This window comes from Grus americana, chromosome 4 (assembly GCF_028858705.1).
Source record: "Grus americana isolate bGruAme1 chromosome 4, bGruAme1.mat, whole genome shotgun sequence".
In the NCBI taxonomy this organism is placed as follows: Eukaryota; Metazoa; Chordata; class Aves; order Gruiformes; family Gruidae; genus Grus; species Grus americana.
In genome coordinates this window covers 77,789,617-77,806,714 of record NC_072855.1, presented here as the reverse complement: position 1 = coordinate 77,806,714, position 17,098 = coordinate 77,789,617, and the positions used below count along the sequence as shown (strand labels likewise).

At 39.5% G+C, this 17,098-nt stretch overlaps 2 protein-coding genes and 1 non-coding gene across 3 annotated transcripts in view; all 3 read left to right on the top strand.

Moving 5' to 3' along the window:
* Nucleotides 1-10,912, top strand: part of LOC129206329 (bifunctional heparan sulfate N-deacetylase/N-sulfotransferase 3) — a 69,317-nt gene extending 58,405 nt beyond the window's left edge. The window contains exons 11-14 of the mRNA XM_054825315.1: nucleotides 893-1,063; nucleotides 4,713-4,822; nucleotides 5,424-5,526; nucleotides 6,723-10,912. Coding sequence (XP_054681290.1) covers nucleotides 893-1,063; nucleotides 4,713-4,822; nucleotides 5,424-5,526; nucleotides 6,723-6,842 — 504 coding nt within the window. The 3' untranslated portion in view covers nucleotides 6,843-10,912. The remainder of the gene's footprint in view (nucleotides 1-892; nucleotides 1,064-4,712; nucleotides 4,823-5,423; nucleotides 5,527-6,722) is intronic.
* A 2,770-nt stretch (nucleotides 10,913-13,682) lies between these two features.
* METTL14 (methyltransferase 14, N6-adenosine-methyltransferase subunit) overlaps nucleotides 13,683-17,098 on the top strand; it is an 86,246-nt gene continuing 82,830 nt past the window's right edge. The window contains exons 1-2 of the mRNA XM_054823702.1: nucleotides 13,683-13,942; nucleotides 14,359-14,419. The gene's annotated coding sequence lies outside the window, so the exon portion shown is untranslated. The remainder of the gene's footprint in view (nucleotides 13,943-14,358; nucleotides 14,420-17,098) is intronic.
* Nucleotides 14,066-14,196, top strand: LOC129206507 (small nucleolar RNA SNORA24). The gene has a single exon (XR_008577177.1). It is a non-coding gene; the product is annotated as a small nucleolar RNA SNORA24 (small nucleolar RNA).

Here is a 17,098-nt window from a genome sequence, read left to right as displayed (position 1 = left end):
CATCCATGGGCTGAGGTATCTGTCAGTGTAAGCCTGGAAATCTTTCACAGGTTAAAATACCAGAAAGCACCTTTTCAAAAGTCTGCCTGTAATATAAGCATGTAAAAATGCTTAGTTACTCAATTAATTTATGTAATCAGCACATACAAAAATTAATTTATAGACACAGTTATGTAGTTCATGCTCAAAATAAAAGATAGATTAAGACATTTTTGTTCTTCTGGTCTGCAGATTCCAATTGGAATTTGGCAAAATAAAGAGATTTAAAAAAAAAGATAAAATTGATAAAATTTCAAAGAGAACAAAGTTCTTAGTACTTCTATGACATATTTTATATTATTTTTTGATGAGAAGTAATCACCGGCCTGAGTCTGATCCCATAGCTTACCCTGTTTTGGACAGGAGGCTTGACTAGAAACCTACTGAGATCCCTTCTGACCTGAATTATCCAGTGATCCTCATAAATACCGGTGTTCCAATCTGCCTTTCTGAGTATTTGCCTTGTGTAAGCTAGAAAAAGAAAACATGAAACTACTAGAAGCAGAGCTGCTTAGTATTTGTGTTTATTATGCCCGATTCATTTGTACCAAACCTGCCACTCTGTTGAAAGTAAACATTTATACATTCTGGTTTGTTACTGCTATTATTGGTCTACCTTCTGATTTCTTTACAATAAAACAATAATTTCTTTACAATAAAACAATATTTATTGATACAAACAGTGTTTATCCCAGCACTTTCAATGAATTAACATAGATGAAGACTTCTTAACTTTAAGTAACTTTTAATGTAAATAGTCACTTACAGCAAGGTCAGTGAGACCAACCAGTTTTGTCTTATTTTCCCAACTTTTGTGGTCTGTAAAGCTCCAACAATGTGACTTCTTTTGCAGCATCAGCGATCACATGAAGATCCTGCAGCTCTAAAATTCAGCTTCTATCAGGTGATCACAGCTGGACCTCGAGCCCCATCTGAGCTTAGGGCTCTCCAAAAGAGATGCCTAGCGCCTGGATGGTATGCTACCCATATTGAAAGATGGCTAACTTACTTCCCACCTTATCAGGTGAATAAGATTGTAACTTGACATCCTAATCATATATATAAAATATCCTAAAAGGTTACCTTTGTAAAAGTCTTGCCTACCAAATACTGATCCTTAGGGATATACTAGATATACTAGAGCATGTTTTAAGACATTGATTATCATTATTCATAGCCATGTTCTAAGCAGTTGTTGACATTGCTGGGGATGTTATGTCTTAGCACCTTACAGCTGGGAGCTTCTTCTGCAAAACAAATCAGAACAATAATCTGGAAGCTCAAGAAATGTCACTGCTGCTCCTTGAATTCTCTTCTACCCTGAACTGCCTTTAGCTTACAGCTGGTTTTAATTTGCTCATGTTTCATCGCTCTATGTCTGGCTCTTTGTCAGTAATGTTGAGGAAAAGAGAACCAGGCATGCAATGCTTTGTGGTTTCTTTAATATCAGATGGTCCATCAGGATTCCCAAAAGAAAAAATGAAGGAAAATAAAGGGGAAGCTGCTCAATAATATTTCTGTCTGTTCTGAGTGGTAGCAAGTATCAGCTAGCATCAAGGGAAGTCAGGTAGGATATTACCCTTCCTGCATGGGTTGAGAAGAGCTTTGGTGTCTGAACACTTTGGGTGATTTGTTTTAGTTAGCAATGTAGATAAAGCCTTTGTGTACATCAGTGTGTTTGCCATCTCAGGCATCACCGGTTTTTTAAGTGAATTCATGTTTTGGCTAACATGACTTTTCTGTAACTGTTAAAGCACTGGGTCTCTTTTGCACTTTGTTTTTGGAAATTCATCACACATTGCTGCCCATAACAGTGCATCTTCATATCACAGCCTCTGCTGGGACTCATTCATGCACTGGAACAGTTTTGCATGCTGGTGTTCTTAATCGTCTACATTTGGTATCTATCACTGATCCTGAATCCTCAATCTATTCTTTTTGTTAAGACCAGTTTCTCTGTGTGTCTTTGAGCCTCAAAGGTTGTGTGTTTATGGACCCACGGGTTTCAGTACAGGTGGTACATAAGCAACCTGAAAATTGGATCTCCCTGCAAGCTTCTGTTGGCATATAACTTAGAAATCATTAGCCTCCTTCTGGCCCTGCATAAGATCAAGCCTCAAAAGATGCACATCCCAAGCCCCGAACATCATGTGATATATAAGACCAGATAGACAATACCACATGATCAGTAAATAAATCAGTAGATTTATTTCTGGAATGGATTTTTCTGACATTAGCCATGTGTCTGGCACTACTCCACCCAACATTTAAAGATTACTTTAGTTGAGGGAGGTTGGCTGCAATCTGAACCTTCTGTTTATCCAGGGCTTGCGTAGCTGAGACAAGTTGGCTGGAGTCTGCACCTTCTGTTTTCCCAGAGTGTGTCAAGGAAGCTCTGGTGCATCTAGTTGGTGTTATTCTCCACATAATCTCTTTTGGGCCAGCCTTTTTCAGACTTCATGAGATACACAATATTGTAATATCATGATACTCATATGAAATTCTCTACATTATATTTTCATTAGCTTTTCTCCAAAAGTAACCCATGAATATTGAACAATATGCATTTTCATACAGATTTTTGCCAGATTTTACATCCCACAGTGACAGTGAAGAACAGCCCTGGTAGCCTTATGTTTTCTCTGTAAAAGTACTAGGGATTAACTTGCATTGCAAAAGCAATGATATACAGTAGGCCGTATTCAAGCTAGTTACATAAGGCAGACCTAAAATCAGTTAGGTTTAAAAGTACAGCCTTATCTAAAAAATGAGAGCCTTCCTCCCCCAAAAGAGCTCTCACCCAGACTAGCTAAGGCTATCTGTAATTTTTAATGCTGTATAAATTTGGGGGTCTCTACACGTGTGACTTAACTGAAGTCTTAATGTCCACTATTAAGTCAGCAGGCATACAGTAAGTGGTAGAAGTAGCAACAGTAATAGGTAAGATTCCCCTTCTCATTAGAAAAGTGGTAACACCACACTTGTCTTACATGGTAAGAATTTGCAAATCTCAGAATACTTTGTGAATTTGGGGTTCAGATGTTTAGAATTTTGATTGACCTGATTTATTATCTCATAAGTCATACAAAAAGTCCTCTTTTGTCTGGCCACCATGACAGATATCTAGAAGTTCAAAGAGCTCATGTCTGTTAATTTCCTGCCTACAACTCATTGCTTTGATGAAGTCATACAGAACAAGAGAGGACCTAGCATGATGAACTACCTCAGGAGCCAAAAGATATTCTCATGCACCAGCCTATAGGAAATCAAGCTGATTTTGCAGCGGCCATCATTAAATGGCCAGCTTGAAGGTGAAGAACTCAGGCTGTTTCTAAGCAGTTCTCTTCTCCAAACTGTCTTTTCTTGCTCCTCTCCCATCAGTTGGTGGTGGGACTTAGACACACGTAACTCATGTATAGCGGGAGAAGTGGGCCTTAAACAATCTCTCCAGCTGTTAGCAATATAACAGTAAAATGATCAATACTCTGTAAAGTGACTTAAAATACTCTACATATCTCAAAATACTCTACATATCTCTAAATCTACGTGCTATATACGGGTAATTCCAAAGACCGATCTTTCAGAAGAAAAGACATTTTCTCCCTTTTGATTGTGCTCTGAAACCTCATAGTCTTGCAAGCCACTAAGTTTCATCCAATCCTGGGAGCAATTCATATGATTTTAGCCTCTGTGCTTGCATGGAAATGTAAAAACAAGTCTCAGCACTGCTTGCAGAAGGAGATTGTTGAACCATCTGCAAATCTATTTCCTCCCTTCTTTTCATCACTAAAGCATGATGGAAAAAGTAGAGGTGTTTCCATGACAGGAAATGAATGCTTGGCTAATCCATTTGGGACCTTGCTTCTCTTCCAACAGTCACAAAGACACCAACTTGCTGCACCATCAGTTGGTCATTTGGGCATGATACCACATTTAATAAAATTCTCAGGTAGTATCTGTTTCCCTGAAGATTCATCTCCAGGTCAAAGGGTGGCCCTGTCTGAAGTAGCCTACTGTGAGTGTGTGTATGGTCAAGCACTTAAAAAGAAGAAAAAGAAATTGCCTACCAGTACCTGGCTTTCTTAGAGATGTGTTGCACATTCTGTATCTGTCTACATCCCTGCCTTAAGGTCCTCGTAACATCTGCCTTTATTCATGTTTTCAAAGACCTTTTTTTCATACAATTAGGTATTGTATGGGTTTAGAAGTAAGGCATTTCACCTATCATCTACCTGCTGGTTTCTGTCTTTCTGGTCATTTCCAGTGACAAGCTTTTCAACATTATTGTAACACATATATGTATATGTTTGTGTCTATGAGAATTACAGGTTATTTCTCTAGACATTAATACCTTTTTTTCTTGGCTGGACAAGTCTCACTCAATTTCCAGCCAGTATTTCTTATCCTTCTAGATCATTCTGAAAGGAGGAGAAACAGAACTGCTATTTCTCTATTGTCACAATAGCTTCCAATTTAATATCATTTCAGATTTAATTAACATGCCATTTACCTGGCCCCCAGGTCATTAATGATGATGACAATTAAAACTGGACCAATTATCATTCTCTGGGGCAGTGCTCTCTGTGTAACGAATGAGTTTGGCAGTGGTGGAAGTTTCAGTTTGAAGCTTGAAATAATGAATTTTGAATTAAACTTCCATTTATTTGTTGTAGTTGCTAATTATTGATGGACAGCAGCTGAGAACTGACCCATCTACTGTAATGGATGAAGTACAGAAATTTCTGGGAGTCTCTCCTCATTATAATTACTCTGAAGCCCTAACGTGAGTTAATTTAATCATCATTTTTCACATGTTCCTTCATTCCTAAAATACCAGTTATTCTGTAAGTAAGCTCACTGCAAAATAAAGCCTCTCATACTTCTCCTTTGAGCTGTCAGTAGGATGTATTCTTCAATGTCTGCAAAGAACATAATTCAGGGTTAGGTTTTCTGTGAATCATCCACTGAGCCACTCAATGTGGAGCTCGACTGTTACAGAAGTATACCTCTGACAAAGGGACAAAGTAAGTATTGCTTTGTGAGAATTACATATGAATTTTGGATGAATCAAAAGGAATTTTATTTCCATACGTGGAACATGGAATGCTGATGTGCGTAAACAGAAAGGAAAGAGAATCAGTTTCTCTTTATTTTTGACATTAGTTGCAAGACAGATTCAACAGTATCAGTCAGGAATGTAACATCCACTGTACATCATAAATGCACATGTACACAAATCCTTTGGATTCTAATATTTAGATTTGGTTGCCTTTAAAATAAGACTCATAACCTTGTTTAGTCTTTTGAGTCTTCAGTCAAAACTTGGGAGATGCATCCTCCTTGCAGTATCTCACAGCCTATACACTGCAAAATATTTGTTTCAGGTTCGATTCACATAAAGGTTTCTGGTGTCAGCTCCTGGAAGAAGGAAAAACAAAGTGTCTTGGAAAGAGCAAAGGAAGAAAATACCCTCCTATGGATTCTGAGGTAAACCGTTATGCTTGTTGGCATTACACAGGGATTCAGTTGCCACGTACGGGACACTATGCAGGCAAAATAACAAGATGGGAGAGAAGACGAAATTAAGTAGACGATAATTATCTGACTACCTTTCCCTATGAATGAAACATTTAAGATAACTGTGGAGTGCATAGACTTTTTTCAGTTCTTTATTTCACATGTGAAAAATTTAAGTAATTAAAAACCCAACTTTTAAAACTTGCCACCCCTTAGAAAAATAAACTTGCCACCCCTGATATTCCCTGAAATTCACTTGGAAACCTGTCCCCTTTACCTAAGTGACGTAAGCAGCAGACACTCCACAATGCGTGGGGTTTTTTCTCAGTCATTATCAGATATGTGTATTTGTGTCTGGTCCCTTGTCTTTGAGACTAGTTAGACCATGACAAGTAATGCAGGCTCTCATATAACCCAGTTTCTATGAATTTTATAAATATCTTTCCCAGACAAATGCTCAAATGAGGAAATTTCCATCAGATCAAATGCTGCAGCCTGTACTCAAGGACAGCTGTCTCTTATTCTAGCTGTAACTTTTATGTTTATTCTGTCCTGTATTCCCATTTCATTTAGCCTGACTAAAATGCAAATAAAAACTTACAGTTTGAACTGCAGTAAGTGTTAATGTGGCAAGTAAGCTGGGATTTTTTTTCTCACAGTAATTAAATTGTAACTAACTTTACATCATATTGATATAAAATTATTGGGTGAGTAGGCTTTTGGCCAGAAAAGACTGTGGTTTTTTTATGGTTGTATTTTCCAACTCTAAATACTTCTGAACATGGGGTTACTAATTGATACGTGCCTCCATATGAAGATATTTTAGAAGCTTTGGTTTCAATCACACTTCACTAAATTCAAAGTAACTGCATCAGCTTCAGTGTGATTCTTAATTTACATGTCTGTCTGAGAGTAGAATCAGATCCTTTCCTTTGACTTCAGTGTTCATTTTGGACAACCTTTGTTTCTCTTGAAATTATCTTTTACAGTTCAGCTCCTAACTGAAGAGCTTAAACTTGCATACAGTAGATAGCATAAAACAATATAAATTGCATAAGAGAAAGGAAAGTTTTGGCACAGGTAAAACAAACTTTGAAACCTAGAATTCACAGCAACTGCAGTATAGCATTTTATTAAATAAAAATATCTCCTTTTGTATCCATCAGTGCAGGGCTTTTCTGTCAAGCTACTACAGAGATCACAATGTGGAACTGTCAAAACTCCTACACAAATTGGGACAACCCCTGCCATCATGGCTGAGACAGGAGCTACAGAAAGTAAGATAGCATTGAAAAAAGGCTTTTGAAATCTCTCTTCGACGCTTCAGTCATCATACCTAAAGTCTCCAGTAGCTACCAGAAGGTCTTGTAAGATATACCTCTTCAGAAAAGAGTATAGAAATTATTTCCATATGCTGGCATGTGGATTGTGAAAATACATGTGTTTCTTAGAGCTCTGGTGGGCGAAATCTTCTGATAAACATTTCTGGGCCTGTGGACTTGTGGACTACTGTGCACATATGTGGAAGTTATTTGCAACTGGTATAAGCTTCAGAGATACACAACCTGTCCAATTTCGTGGTAAATATTTACATTTTTATATATCAGTTTAAAAGTATTGTGTCTCATGTAGGTTTTGTAGCCCATTGTTAGACTGCTGACAGTTTTTCTTACTATTTGATTATTGTCTTGCATAAAATAAGAAAACTTAATGTAGCACAAAATGCCAAGTGTATTTCTGCCTTTGGAATCAGCTTGCTAATACCCAAAGTATATACTAACAAGGGTGAGAAGTACAGTTATCATATATGATTTAGCTGTGCAGAGCAACAAAATACATGGAGCAAAATCTGGAAGCCAGAGGCAAAATCAGTGTAGAAAAACACACACAAAAAAAACCCATTACCTATGATTATAGCCTGGAACAACAAACCCTTACAATGTGGTAAGGACCTTTGTCCATAATTACCACGTCTGATTTTGTACTGACTGAAATGGCAAAATAAAGAATATATCCATTATCTGAACAGAAATTTAATTGGACATGTGAAGCACAGAAGTTGCAGTATAATCCTTATGAGCAGTATTTTACTTCAACAATTGTGAACCAAACTGAAACAGTGCAACAGTCTTTCACTCCTGGCTTCTGTGAGCGGCCAGATCTGGATACTGCACTCTGGGCTTACCTTTCTGTGAATCAGGAGTGACTCCACTGAAATGAATGAAAAACTCATAATGATCAGAAACATATCCATACTTAGATTGCCTTAATTTGCACCACTATTTTTTTTCCTTAATTTATTTGCCTTCAATCTAAGCTTTGTGTATTCCAAGATTCTTCAACCTGATCAAAATTGTAGCATCTTTCAGTAACCTTCAGTTTACGTCAGCTGCAAAAATCTATCAGATTTCCAGATGAAAGCACTGGTTCTCATTTGAGACATTTTAAACATGTTTGGTATTAAATATTAGGAATAAGCTTTAGGGGAAAAAAATAAACACGGTGAGTAATCATGGTAGAAAATTACGCTCTAATCATGGAAAACGCAAATATCCAGCCTTACGTTTATGTGATACATTTCAGTGACGCATCTCACAATGCATCAGTTTAGATGTGAGATAAAGTCTAATTAATAGTACTTAAAAGTTGAGAAAGAAGATCAATGAAAACTTCAGCTCAGTATGGCCTTAATGCTTCTCCACTGAACTTTGGCTCTGAGTGTTTCTAAAGGCATGAAGAGGTAGTGAAAACAAGAGAGAACTACAGTACTAAATGCAATGGTTTTTACAGTAGCTCTATAATGTTCTAATAATTTGTTTTAGGGTGAATAGTAAAAAACATGCATCAAATGGTGGAAAAACTTTGTATGTCTCAGTGCTGTTTTATGACATTTATGTAATCATATAATTTAACTTTCAAGGTAATGGAATGGAAACCAATCTGTTATTCCCTAAATAGAAAACAGATGTTGAGATCCTTACTGTACCTCTAACTGGTAATCTTTATTATTTATTGATTTTGTCTATGTAATATCGGGTTTTGATAGGCCTGTAAAGAAAAAAATCTAGACAAATTTGATGTATATAACAATATTCTTTACGCAGCACATTTTTGCTAAGGGAATATGCATGATTAATGATGAGGACCTACTAGAGTAGACATTTTTTTAAGATTAACATCTTTATTATTTATTAGAGAATTTTCATTTCACTTTAAATATTCACTGTCATATGGATTCCTCCCAAAAGCTGACTTGTCTTAAAATACTTCTTAATTGATAAAAGAAACACTCCGGATTCTGAACATCTGTAAAAGCAAATACTCTGCATGCTATGGACAGCTCATGTGTCCTGCAAGCATCTATATGGATTTGTTACAACTAAATTGAATAACTGGAGAAAATACCTGGGGTTTTCATCCTGGCACGATTGATATTACCCTTGATATAACCTGATGTAACATCACTCAAACATTTTAAAAAAAATCTGCAGGGATTGCACGAAGCTCCTGTTTTGTGCACTGCTGCCTCAGTTACTCCATGTTCTTCAGAGGAGCAATTACAAAATAGAAGAAAATAGGTCTCACCTTCATGGTGAGAGGACCCTCTGCACGCAAACTGAGTGCCTCCTGCATGCAGGAGGAATGGGCTTCAGCCACATTCATAGTTCATTCTTTGTTTTCAAGAACTCTCTTTCTGTCTCCTTTCTCTGAGAAATCAAGGCCCCTGCAGGACGAGAATGAGTGGGCAGTCAAGGACAGAGTGGTGATGGGGACATGCGCATCGGTCGCATTGTCCCTCCAGAAATTTTACAACAGACAAGGTGACATGTCTCAGATCTGTGGACTGCTTCTGTGAAGTCCTCTCTGAGGTATGGCAAGGAGGCCCCTACAATTGTGGGTGATCTGGTAAAACAGCCCAACTGCAGTTGCCATGTAGCGCTGGGAGGATAAGCCCCTCCACATGCACGGCCTTGGCCTTGGGTGGACAAGGCTTGGTTTGGCAGCTAAACACAAAGCTCATCCTCCAGGAAGGAATGCCGTGGTGACTCTTGAGTCCTGATGAGGAACAGCAGGGGAGAACTCTCGTATTGTCCCAGTGCTCTTCCTAAGGGAGGGAACTGGGAACAAAATGAATGAGTTTCTAGGGAAATCTTCAGTGGATTCCTGTGGTAACTTTACCTGAGTTAATACCATGAACAAAGTAGCTCAGCCTTGTGGTTTGGAACTGTGCATCTGAAAGGGCATGATCTTGGATCAGCATAAGTCAAAGCTCCTGTTGAGATGCAGCTGTTAAGCACTAGCATCTTTAGATTCACGGATTCATCTTTAGATGCAGGATTGGCTTCTTATACACTAGGTGGGCTAGTCTCAGACACAAAAGCAATAGAGAAGCAAAGGCAAACTGCTGGTGCTCTTTGCAGTTCTGAATTTCTGATGTTCGCTTATTACTTGTTTATACAAAGATGGTATGAAGCCACTTTTTTTTTTCTCCAGAACTGTTCTATTTAAATATGTTCTTACATTTAACAGGAGACTTTAAAAAACAGAATGACTTTTAATGTGCAATCAACTTGGTGAAGACTGAAGAGTCTGAGCAAAGCATGCAGACAACAGCTAAATGTGTTATTCCCCAAATCATAGGATGCACATGAGTACAGCTGAGTAAGCAAGTCATACAACATGAATTATCTAAGTTTAAGCTCTTCTATTCACAGCTTACCTACAATCACTGTTTGATTTCCAGAAATAGACTATCAATATTAACACTCTTAAAAAATACTGATTCATTACAACAAATTTATATTTGCTAGTCAGTCAGATGTTTTATTGTGTTTGGTAACAAAGCCATGGTTTCTGTTCACCTGTTAGGTAACTGCACAAGCAATTTCTTTAACAAATGCTTGATTGTGTGAGCTTCACCTTTATTTTCATAAATATGATTCTAAAATTTGCTTTCTGCAGACATCCGTGCCATTAAAAATCAATGTGTGATTATGAGCAGAAAGTGACCGGGGCGGGGGGGGGGGGGTGTGTGTAAACACAGAGCCTGATATGAAGTCACTTAATTATTTGAGCAAACATTCCTGAAAATACTGTGATATTTTCCCAGTTCTACTTGTGCAGAAAGAATTAGTTTAAATGATTTGCAGACTGTCTTGTACAGAATATCCTTTTTCATTGCTTAAAAATGTGAAACTTCCTCAGGAAGAAATTAAATAGATATTTCAATGTTTATAGATGTAATACTCTTGTCATTCACATTGAATGAAAATTGCTGGAAACATTTTTCTCAAAGTTTTTTAAAACAAAAAAATAGATATTATTCTGATAGTGGCATGGTATCTGAAGTGCAACAATAAACTCTGATAAGAAAATGTAGTGCTGTGTGGAAGTGATTTTTATGTTCACAAAAGTTGTCCTTTTCCAGGTTTGTTAGCAGCTATTGCAGCTTGACACTGAGCTACAACACAATCCAGGAGCACAGAAGCAGCATGAAATCTTTTCAGAAATGAAAAATATTGCATATTCTGTCTGTGAGTGAAAATTACTGCTTTATGCAGCTGCTCGTTTTTCTGTGTTTGCTTCCTGCTTACTTTTTATTTCTTGTGCCAGAAATTGCTAATGTGCTATAGAAACACTTCGAGAGCTTACTATTTTTAAGATAACAAGCAGACTTTATTCAAATTATTTGCCTTGGGGATTCAGTAGTTGTGCCAATGCATCAGTGTACACAGACACGAGAAAATCTTTCTTAGGGGAAACCTCTAAAGATGGTACAAATGTCCAAAAGAAAATTCACTGTTCAACAAATTCAGAACAGAAAAGTGTACTATCTATCTGGGCAAAAGCTGGTTAATATCTTCATAGAGGTGTTGAAAATAGGAAACCTATATTCACAAAATGTTCCATTCATTACAGAGAAGTGATGCAACCTATAATTTAGAAGTCTAAGCTTCTTTTATAATACCCATCACTATAATCTTTAAGAATAACAAAAGTGGAACAGTAAAGTAATAACAGAAAGGTATGAAGCAAAGGGAAAAGATCCTTGCTACAAATAATACCTGCCTGACCTCTGTCTCCAATTTATCTGCTTTCATTTAATGTTTCTTTTCAGTTCTTCCAATCCCAAAATTCTTAGGGCTCAAAGGCAAAAGCCACTTTTTTTGTCTCTGTGGACCATATGGATGAAGAAAGCACAACAGTCAGTATCAAAGGACAAATCACAGGAACAGGAAAGTAATTAATAGCTGAAACCAAGGGCTAAGGAAACATGAATGGAGGAGGAATTTAGACAAATTAAGGGTGACAGATTTGAAAAGCATATAGTGAGTTTGAGTCTTTACCACTCTGTTTTCTGCCAGGTTACTTCTTTCTTTTTTAATACAATATTTTCTTTCTTCACTTCCCTTTTTCTGTTCTGATCCTTGCTTTTTCTTGAGAAATTCAGATGGGAAATAAGGCTCCTGTACTTTTATTTGCTTAGATACCTATCTGCCGAGGAGAGCTGTCAATCCAGTAGCACAAGGTCACTATCCGATCTCTTCCAAAAGGTATGAGACAGAAGTGGCCTAGTTCAACCATGGTGTAGGGGCTTGGTTCAGAATTACTAGTTTAAATCTTATAAACTGTGTTATTCAGGAGATCAGAGACATGGGCTCTTTTGCCAGAAAAAAAAAAATTACTATTGTCTCCTAAATGATCTCATCAAGACTGTCCGTCCTATTAAGTCTCCCAGTAAAGCTTTCTTCAGCTAAATCCTGAATTGATTTACTCCTGTACGAAAAAAAAAAAAAACCAAAACAAAAAACAACCAAAACAGAAAAACATTTTTTGCATAACTTTTTATACAAACACAGTACATATGTTTTAGCTATAGAACTCCATCTGGAAGGAAAACATTATAAGCTAAAGGCAGGAGCCAGCTCTTTTATGCACGAGACAGAGCCAAAATAAAATCCCTGAACACCAACGGTGCAAGGTCAGAGCAGCTGAGGCTGAGTTTACGGCACAGGTAGGGACTGTAGGGCATGCTATGGCTGTAATTGGTCTCTGCACTTTTGTACAATCCTAGCACCAGTTTCATTATTTTATAGTACTGCCTGATAGTCATGCATTTGAAGCAGCAGTGTTACATCATCATCTGAAAATCATGAAAAACACCTAACATGACAGATATGCCTTAAATAATTTCCTATCTTTTCCACAGAAAAAAAAAAAGGTAAGAAATGTGGATACTAAAATATGAGCCAAAAGGCAGCTTCCTGCACTGCACTAGTCATCACTTCCAGCCTCTTCTTCAAAATCTCCCTAACAATTCAAATACAAAGTCATCCCGCTGTAGCTGACTGAGCCAGATTTTCAGTCCCCTGGCTGTGCCAATTCACTGGCGTCTGGCCTGCAAAAGCCCAAATCAGCGCCTCATGTTTCTAGTACGCTCATGCACAGAATGCAAACTCACCTTTTAGGTGCGGCCTTTGCCAGAGAGCAGCTTTTGCAGCCTCTCCCCACCGTTAAAAACTGCCCTAGATGATCCTTGTAGGTCCTTTCCAACTGAAATATTCTATTCTGTTCTGTTCCATTCAAAAATGAGATTGTGGCAATCTGGCCAGCATTAACCTGACACATTTGCTTATATGGCCTGGAAAAGGAAAATTACCCATGTTCACCTAAAGGAATGACTTCATTTTTCTATCACATCATTCACAACAACAACTTTTTTAGCCCATGGTGATCAAATAACAAATAACAGTGGTTTAGCATTTAAGGCCCATCTTACGACTTGACCAAGCATACACATGCACATACGCATACATACACGTATCTCTGTCTACACAGAGACAGCAGCATCGATGGCTAGACCAGCTGAAAAGAACTGCCTTGGTTTGGGGAGTAACTGCAGCCTCTTTTCCGCGCATCCCTTTTCTCCTACTCAGTAGCTTCCGAAAGGACCAGAAAGCAACCCAGAAGGCGTTAGCCCGGTTTGCAGGTAGCCCTCACCCGCATGCCCACCGGCCCTAGCGCTCGACCGCCACCCTCTGCTCGCCGTCGCCGGCCCCGCCCTTGGCCCCGCCCCAGGGCACGGCCCCGCCCGGCCCGTGGGTGGTGCCTGCTCTCCGGCAACGCCCAGTTCCCGCCGGTGCGCGCGGAGGTGGTCTACTGGCGCGCGGCTTCCGAGCCGCTCGCGTGGCTGTTGCTGACGGACGTTCGCGGTCGCGCGCGGCGACCGTTGGCAGGCAGGCGGTGTGAGGCGGCGCGCGGCGGAGCTAGGGGTACTGGCGAGCGGGCGCTCGCGCAGCTGTGAGGTACCGCGGCGGGCTCTTCTCCACAGGCGCCACTGAGCCCGAGCGGAGCCGCCGCGGCAGAGGAACGGAGAGAGCAGCAGGTGGGCGCCGTGGTGAGGTGAAGTGAGGTGAGGGGCCGTGGGTGGGAGCCGTTAGGTCGGCGGCGTGGCCGGGGTGAGGGAGGGAAAATGGCGGCCGCCGCGTGGCGGGGGTGGAGAGGGGCGATCCATGACTCCATGGGGGCTGCCGCCCGTGGCTGACTCCCTTCCTAGGCATGGAATAGCAAGTCCTTGCTAATTGGCAAAACTTTTACCCTCTTGTGGGTATTAGTCGTTGACTGTGGCAAGTAACAGGCCGAGTCGGCCGAGGCGTGCGGCGCTGTGGGACTGGGCTCCCCGTTCCCGTGTTATTTGTTCGTTTGGTTTTCTGTTTTTATCCTCAATAAGCGGTTAGACCCCAATTTTAAAACGTTCTCTTCCCCCCCCCCCCCCCTTTTTTTTTTGTCTCTTCTTCTTAGGAGCGCAGAAGCTGAAGGTACGGAGACGCATCTGTTGCTGTTGAAGATCCTTCCCCAAAAAGTATGTGATTAGGTGTTACGTAATAAGCTCTTAGAACTGAAGCTTTGGGCGGGAATAATACCGATATGATAATTTATGTTTGGCCACTTAAGCTACAGAGGCTTGTCTGTTGAAATCAAGGTATAGGGTTGGTGTTTTGTTTTTAAAGTATGTTTCATTTGTGTGTGTCTCTTATTGACAGAAAAACATAACCAAGCGCATAAGTCAGTGTGACTAGGATGAGCTGGGCTTGGGTGTAGATGTATTAGCTGTGCTAGGAATACTGGATTATGATAAAACGTATGTTACCAGTACTTTTGCCTGCCAAACTGGAGACATTGGAATCCACAGATTTCTTGGGGACGTCTGTGCAAGAGGAATGTCTTTTTTAATAAGCATGTTTCTGATTTAAGTAAGTACTAAGAGTAATCTGCAACTGCAGGAGCAGCTGGAGACGTAAAGTTGGTACTAAGAGCTTTGTTTCAGAGCAGTTTACAACTCCTAGGAGGGCATCATACTGTTCAGTGATGTTTGTTGTCTTGTATGTGTTTCTGGTAGCAATATTAAACTGCCTCAAAACTTGTTTTTACAGGGGAAAAGCACTCTTGAGTTGTGATGACGGAAGATGGGGCTAAATTCCACATGTGAATTCTAGGAGTAGCTGTGACTAGAATTTTAGTTTTTACTTAGGTTAAGGGTGGATCTGTCTAATCTTCTGGAATTGATGCCTTTTAAAGCAATAATATTTCTGGTTCTCAAGCACAGCTAGGAAAAGCTAATTTCATGCTAGGTCTTAATCTCCCTTTAAACTTAACAGCTTTTTAAAATTCAGTTCAGACTTGCAGCCTGAATGAGGTGTTCTGCAGTCCGTCTCATCTTTGCAAAGAAGGGCTGGTGTGTAGCTTACTTTGCCTGAAATTAGTCTTAACTGCTTCTGCACGAATAAAAATACAATTAGGATGACTAGCTGGTTTTGTGCTGCTTTCAGGGATCTTCTGCTGCTCCTATCTTTAGGCTGTCGCCAAGTCTTAAGCAATTATGATCATGCTCTCAGTAATTTAGTGGCTGTGCTGTACTCTGTCTTGTGGTGACCATACTGCAGTATTATTAAATCCAATGATGTGTGCACCTTCAGTGGTGGCTCTTCTGCTATTCAAGTGTGTTGGAAAGGTTGTTGCAAGGAGTGCACGTGTACTGGATAAGCCGAAGGTAAGTTTGTGAAGTCTAGAAAATGAATGTGAAATGTACAGTCATAGTTTTAGTACATATGACAATGTAAAGTATTCAAATGTATCAATAAATCAATAAAGAGACATCAGCTTTCCACTGCAAGTGTCGCTTCTTCCTTACAAGACTACTGGTAACCAAGATCGGACCTGTACATGATCTTTGAAGTTACCGATACATGCCAGATCTGCCTGTTGTAGGGATACAGCTTTTGATAGCTGGGCCTTACATCTGTGACTCTGTGTGGTTTCAGGCCAAAGCTGATTGTGGCTGATGCAGTGTCTGGGAGCCATTCCAGAAGTTGCATGATTTTAATCAGCAGTTACTGCTGCAGGGGAGAAATGGTGCCTTTGAATGGTGCTGGTCTTTTAATCTCAGTTGCTGAGGGATCCTTTATTTAATCCATATTCAATAAAAGAATATACAGAGCTCCAGTAGATGGTGAATCGTAGCAGAATCAGACAAGATACCTGTTTTACAAGTAAATTTACTGTCTTCACTAATAGCACCCGTGCTGGCACAATCTCTTATGGAATATCTTCCAGTTAATAAGGAATTTCTTTTTGCAAATCATTGCAAACTGAAAAGTTAGAGGGGAACGGGGGCTTTGAAAGCTCTGGGAAACAAAATCTGCAAAGCTAGAGCTGAGGTCACTAAGCAGTGCAATTACTGCTAAGTACTTGGCAACTAAGGGGAAGGATTCCTATTTGAAGTAGATGGGGGCGGAATTGTGGACTTTAATTATGCCATGGATTAGATCTGAGTAAATTACTTCCGATGTCATGTTAGTCACACTTTGGAAGAGACTAGTAGGGACATTAGGGAGCTGTCATAGGAAACCTACCTTTTTTTTTTTTTTTTTTTAAGCATGTGCTTTTCCTGCTGTTGCCAAAGTATAGCTGAATGTATATTCTGTGTGGAGCTGTAATAAGTGGTACTACACCTGCTTAATTGGTGGTGTGCCATTACTCTACTAAATAGCTCTGCATACAACCCTATCATATGACATCTTTACTGCTTAGGATTCCAAGTTTGTGGCTGCCAAGCGTGGTAGTCACAGTCATGAGCATGTACTGTGAATTTCCTTTTCTCCAAAAAGAGTGGACTTCTGTAGTAACCTTAGTGCTTTTATGAAAAAAAGTGAATGCATCTATTCTACAAATTTTGACTTTCTGGTGTTGGCTTTTAGCTACTGTATGGCATTATGCTGATGTGGTAGTCTGATGTGTTACCCCAGTTCCCTTGAATGTTAACAGTTGCTTTTATCAGCAATTGCCTTTTTAATCTATTTTAGCAATTTCAGTGCATAACAACTGATTGGTCTTTTTTGTTTGTTCAGGTTTTTTTGTTTTTACAAGTTGCCCTTTGAAAACAGTCCTGTCTATAGCAGAGCATCCTTCTGTGTCAAACTGTAACTTAGAGGAGGATCATGTAGTTATCCTGCTAGTCCATCATGTGAGCCAAGTGATGAGG